At 45.5% G+C, this 6,188-nt stretch overlaps 2 protein-coding genes across 2 annotated transcripts; both read left to right on the top strand.

Moving 5' to 3' along the window:
* Positions 1 to 2,587: 2,587 nt before the first annotated feature.
* On the top strand, positions 2,588 to 3,169 carry LOC147985758 (uncharacterized). The gene is made up of 2 exons (XM_087541728.1): positions 2,588 to 2,667; positions 2,836 to 3,169. The coding sequence occupies exons 1-2, from the start codon at positions 2,588 to 2,590 to the stop codon at positions 3,167 to 3,169; spliced, it is 414 nt and encodes a 137-aa protein (XP_087397854.1).
* Positions 3,170 to 5,540: 2,371 nt separating this feature from the next.
* LOC147985757 (uncharacterized) lies at positions 5,541 to 5,885 on the top strand. The gene is made up of 2 exons (XM_087541727.1): positions 5,541 to 5,644; positions 5,687 to 5,885. The coding sequence occupies exons 1-2, from the start codon at positions 5,541 to 5,543 to the stop codon at positions 5,883 to 5,885; spliced, it is 303 nt and encodes a 100-aa protein (XP_087397853.1).
* The last annotated feature ends 303 nt before the right edge of the window (positions 5,886 to 6,188 follow it).

Genomic DNA, 6,188 nt, shown 5'->3' with positions numbered 1-6,188 from the left:
GCGTCTACTAGTATGAACATCCCTCACAAAATCAGTAAGCGCAAAATCGTCATCGTCAGAGTCGGGACCTTCACTGACATGTAGTCACTTGCGCTGAGGATCCTTTCCACTAGCTTCAGCAGTTCTCTTGCCAAGATTCTTGTTCATGCCAGCAACACATGGACTCCGCCGAGGAGTACCACCTTCCTCAGCAACAGAACTCAACCTCTTCTTCTACAAGGCAGGCTGCTTCACTTTGACAAATTTGGCACCCTTAGCACCATCTGCAGCTCTCCTATGCTTCTCCTTCTCCGCACACTCTTTGGAGTCACTTCCAAACCTCAACTTCTTCTTGCTTTGCTTCAATTTATGTGCACGAAGCTGTTCTGAGACCATCCACTCCTGTGTAACTTCCTCTGTACCATCAACAGAGTGCGATTGTGTTTCTATCAAGACGGGATGTCTCTGGTCAAAGCTCACACCAACATCACCCTCTGCAAAATAATGGTCAATCAATTGAGTAACCTCATCAAACCTAGGCGCCCCAGCATGGTCAATCAAAATGAAGTTTAAATATGGTCGTTAAAAAGTGCACAAAAAGAACAAATGCAGTACACTTAGACATATAAATGGAGCGCTCTAATCATAAGCTAAATAAAAAATAATGCATTATACAAAAAACTTGAATAAAACAACAATGCAGTTCACGCATACACATAGTGAAGTTCACATATACAAGTAAATGCAGTGCTGCATACGCTAACTTCACGTTTGTTCCCAACAAAATGCTAGACTAGATACAACAAGGAAACGCCAATTTGTACAACATCAAGTAAGCAGCATACACAAAATAAAAAAAGCATTCACATACCATAAGGAGGGGCCACACTTATGGGAGAAGATTCAATTGGAGAATTCACTTGATGTCCTCCCTCACCACCACGATCCTTACCACCAGGACAACGAGAGCCAATTGGTGTATCATTATGACCACTGCAATCACCTACTGGGTTAACAAAAACAGAAACAAAAATTACAAAACATCACATGAAAAATAATGCAAACAAATGCTGACAACTAATACAACATAAACAAAATATGCAGGATAAACTAGGAAACTAGATAAACATCAAACAAAATGAAGAAAGCCAAAAAGAAGCACTCCACATACCCTGAACTCCTCCTCCCACTCTGCTCGGCGAAGACATGGCGTTTGCCTGCAGCACAAGGACGAAGTGACAAATATAAGCAACAAAATCGGCGAAATATGACGAAGCCCTAGATCCACCTTGCTCTGCCTATAGAGCACACATGAGTATCGACTTCAAATCGAGATAAAATCACCTGCTTACGGAAAAACTACATAAGCAAAAACCACAACACCAACAACGAGAATCACAAAACTAGACGATGGGACAAACAAGACCGTGGCCAAGGGGAATGTACCACAAAAAAGGGGATGAACGATGGCGGGGGGGGGGGCAGGGGGGCCGCGACTAGAACGGACGGGAAAGGGCTGCGGGAGCGCGGCGGGAAGGGCTGGCGGAGCGGACGACAACGCAGAATGCAGGAATAAGGACCTCTTGAGGGTGGCGGTTCTATGCGCGACGGCAGTTTTGCTCGAGGGAGAGATGCTTCAGGAGACACTTCAAGAGAGGAGAGGGGATTCTTCTCGGTCTATCTCCCTGTCAATGGAGCGGTGGGGTCGCCTAGGAGGGACACGTAGGAGGACCGCGTGCCAAAGGGTTACAAAAAAGGGGCCGTCCCAATACGGCCTGGCTAAATAAGACGGACTACTTCAAAACGCACATGATGTAGTTTTCTATGAAGAAAAATGAAATTCAGACAGTAAAACAAAAAAATAATACATGCAGTTCGTAAAAAAAGTTAAATTAGAAAACAACACATGTGTTAAGATAACGCATCTGAAAAAAGTCTACCTTCAAATAAGTGCCACAACAAAAAAAGGGGGCCCAACCCCCCCACCTCCCGTGCGAGGGACTGCAGCAAGTACACGCAAAAACACATGCAGTACGCAGCTCTAGAAAAATGCAATGCATTTGGTTAGATGAAGCAGTACGGTATAATAAACAATTCAGTTTCGGTATACATTACACTTTTTTCAGCGGCTGCAACAAGGACACACAAAAAACGGTGCAGTACGCACCTATAGTCAAAATGCAGTTCTTTTTGATAGACGATGCAGTGCGGTCTGATAACTAGTGCAGTTCCTTGAACACATAGGATACATATAAACATGACAAATGCCCGTTCGCATAGAAAGTGGTGGTTAAAGAAATTACTGATCAAAAATAAAATAAAACCACGTTAAAAAACCACGTTCGCATACAACCACCCAATCCGAGCGGTTCCATCGCGACAAACACACGATCACAGACGCAACACCAACCCACGATCCGCACAACCGCATCGTCAGCGAGATCGTGCAGTTCATCCAATGCGGCCATCCCACCCTGCGCCCTCCCCTTAAATTTAGATCCCTGCCAAAGGCCTTCTCATCCACAACAACACAAGTATCCATTGCGCTGCCACCAAATCGCTCCATCACATCGATCTCCACATAAAACACCAATCCCTGTTACCGGGGATGGCGTTCTCCGACGAGTACAGGGACGTGGAGGCCCACAACAACACCAACTTTCACGTCATCCACACCAACAACAAGAAGTAGATGGCGATCTCCCTCGCGTAGTACGAGTGCCACCTCAAGCTACAGCACCACAAGATCGTCGGGATTGATCTTGAGTACAACAACGAGCCTGAAGCGACGCAGAAACCCGCCCTCGTCTCACTCTCCGTCGACAAGACTTAGCCGGTGCTGCTCTTTCAACTGAGCGCCGCCAACTTCGTCGGCATCCAGAAGGAGTGGAGGGTGCCCGAGGCAACCAAGGAGTTGGACCCCCTTAGAGACGTCTCCAGCATGCTCATCGTCGACTACTACAACAAGATGAAGAAGAAGATCACCGACGATGAACACAGGCGCTGGGACACCCTGCCTCTGTCCATGAGGCACATCAAGTACGTGGCAAAGGATGCCTACGCAGCGTACGACATATGGAACTGCATCACCCTCACCCGGGACGGGCATCGCCATGCAAAGCTGGAGAAGGACGAGCAACCCAAGAAGCGCACCAGGAGCAGCGGGGGATGGGGATACTCTAACTGGTGAAGAAGCAGAAAGTGCCGGCCAACAACCAACAATGCTAGTGTCGTTTTAGAATTATCATCAAATTTGCTTTTTGTTGTTTGCTTGTGTATCGTTAGTTTGCTTGTGATCATTTGCTTTTGCTGAACTTAGTTTGCTTGTCATGCAGAATCGCTTGTAATGATGAACTTTGATTATGTTATATTGCTTTTTGTTGAACTTAGTTTGCTGGTGATGAACTTGTCATACCGAATGCTTGTGATCGTTTGTTTTCTGTTGTTTGCTTATGTATCATTAGATTCTAGCAGTGCACAAAATGGAAGAAAGTGTAGTGTGCAAATAGGACGCATGCAGTGCAAAATGTGTATGAATGCAGTACAAAATCTATTGAATGCAGTGCACACATACCCAACAAAGTAGTGCATGCCTCTGCATTTGAAAAAAATACATAAGAGCAAAAAACACGAAAAGAAAATGCCACCTATATATGTAGTGCGGAATATGTGAACATGCAGTGCAGAAACATGAACAATGCAGTGCACGAATGACTTACTAAGCAGTACACGCCCATACATTTGAAAAAATACATAAGAGCAAAAGAACAAGAAAAGAAAATGCGACATGTATATGTAGTGCAGAATATGTGAACATGCAGTACAGAAACATGAACAATGCAGCGCGCGAATGATTTACTAAGCAGTACACGCCCATACATTTGAAAAAAAAATATAAGAGAAAAAACACAAAAAGAAAATGCGACCTGTATATGTAGTGCGGAATATGTGAACATGTAGTACAGAAACATGAACAATGCAGTGCATGAATGATTTACTAAGCAATACACGCCCATACATTTGAAAAAAATATGCAAGACGAAAAATACAAAGAAAAAATTTAACCACCCAGGTGCAACCAGGCCCCAGCCAGTCTCGTAGTAGATCTGCGCCCATAGCAGGCAAGTCGTTCTGAGCCGCGATGCATGGAGCCGGGCACACATGAGCCCACAGGTTAGAGAGCATAAAGAAGCGAGAGCCGTGTATAAGCGCCCAAATAAGTAACCAGAGGAGTTCGATACGGCTACCTCGCCAGTGCTTATAAACAGGTCGAGCGCGCCCTCCACGGGTTTAGCTGGGACTAAACATTAGGGCGCACACACAACGCATCGGGAACCAGCCATACTGAAGGGCCGACTTGGGCCGAATACGTCTTCACTCCACAAAGACAGGCCCAACAGGCAAAAGAGAGGCTGCTGAAAACTAAAAAATCCCACATACCACTCCGCAAACACAGGCCCAAAAACATGTTTCGCAGTTTGTTTTGAAACTACAATGCAGTTCGCTATATTCAAATAAGCAGTCATGTTGCTTCTCATATGCATTCGCGTACACTGAATCAGAATCAATCCACCACCTAACACCAATGACAACATTTATTACTTCCGTTGCTCAATTAGTTGCATAAAAACCTATCCATTCGTGCTCCAGACTAAGACAACTCATCCCCTCGTTCCTCTTTTTCTTCAAATCAAAGATCTACATCGAAACGCACATGATGTAGTTCTCTATGAAGAATAATGAAATTTAGACAAGAAAACAAAAAATAATACATGCAGTTCATAAAAATTCAAAAACAACACGCGTGTTAAGATAACGCATCCGAAAAAAGTCTACCTTGAAATAAGTGCCACTACAAAAAAAGGGCCCCCCAACCCTCCACCTCCCGTGCCACGGACTGCAGCAAGTGCACGCAAAAACACATGTAGTGCGCAGCTCTAGAAAAATGCAGTGCAATTGGTTAGATGAGGTAGTACAATATAATAAGCAATTCAGTTTTGGATTACCTACATGAATAAATACATGGTCTAGTCCATAGCGAAAAAGTCGTAAAATTGCGGAATACATTATACTTTTTAGGGGTTGTAGCAAGGACACACAAAAAATGGTGCAGTATGCATCTGTATTCAAAATGTAGTTCTTTTTGATAGACGATGCAGTGCGGTATGATAACTAGTGCGGTTCCTTGAACACGTAGGATACATATAAACGTGACAAATGCCCGTTCGCACAGAAAGTGTTGGTTAAATTTTTTTTACTGATCAAAAATAAAATAAAATCACATTAAAAAACACGTTCGCATAAAACCACCCAATCTGAGCGGTTCCATCGCCACAAACCCATGATCACAAACGCAATACCAACCCACGATCTGCACAACCGCATCGTCAGCGAGATCGTGCATTTCATCCGATGAGGCCATCCCACCCCGCGCCCTCCCTTAAATTCAGACCCCTGCCAAAGGCCTTCTCATCCACAACAACACAAGTATCAATTGCGGTGCCACCAAATTGCTCCATCACATCGACCTCCATAGAAAACAACAAGCCTTGATACCGGCGATGGCGTTCTCCGACGAGTACAAGGAAGTGGAGGCCCACGGCAACACCAAGGTGCATGTCATCCACACCAACGACAAGAAGCAGATGGAGATGTCCCTCGCGCAGTACAAGCGCCACCTCACGCTCTAGCGCCACAATATTGTCAGGATTGATCTCGAGTACAACAACAAGCCTCAAGCGACGCAGAAACCCGCCCTCGTCCAACTCTCCGTCGGCAAGACTCATCCAGTGCTGCTCTTCCAATTGAGCGCCGCTGAAAGGTGCACCGTCTTCGACAACTTCCTCGCCGACCCCAGGTACACCTTTGCTGGCTTCTTCATCGACGGCGACAAAACCAGGCTATAGCGCGTCAATCTGGAGGTCGCGAACTTCGTCAACATCCAGAAGGAGTGGAGGGTGCCTGAGTGAGGGAGTCCTGGATTAGGGGGTCTCCGGACAGCCGGACTATCTCCATTGGCCGGACTGTTAGACTATGAAGATACAAGATTGAAGACTTTGTCTCGTGTCCGGATGGGACTCTACTTGGCGTGGAAGGCAAGCTAGGCAATACGGATATGGATATCTCCTCCTTTGTACCCGACCTTGTGTAACCCTAACCCTCTCCGGTGTCTATATAAACCGAAGGGTTTTACTCCGTAGGACAACAAC

Source organism: Triticum urartu, chromosome 2A (assembly GCF_056163025.1).
Source record: "Triticum urartu cultivar PI428250 chromosome 2A, HENAU_Tu73, whole genome shotgun sequence".
NCBI lineage: Eukaryota > Viridiplantae > Streptophyta > Magnoliopsida > Poales > Poaceae > Triticum > Triticum urartu.
Note: the sequence above shows the minus strand (reverse complement) of the source record. Positions and strands in the feature narration are given on the sequence as shown.

Excerpts from the sequence above, each read along its gene's own strand:
- LOC147985758 (XM_087541728.1), top strand. The coding sequence starts at position 2,588 with ATGGCGTTCTCCGACGAGTACAGGGACGTGGAGGCCCACAACAACACC. Across the intron at positions 2,668-2,835 it reads ATCCACACCAACAACAAGAA|CGCCGCCAACTTCGTCGGCA; the intron begins GTAGATGGCGAT and ends CTTTCAACTGAG.
- LOC147985757 (XM_087541727.1), top strand. The coding sequence starts at position 5,541 with ATGGCGTTCTCCGACGAGTACAAGGAAGTGGAGGCCCACGGCAACACC. Across the intron at positions 5,645-5,686 it reads ATGGAGATGTCCCTCGCGCA|GATTGATCTCGAGTACAACA; the intron begins GTACAAGCGCCA and ends CAATATTGTCAG.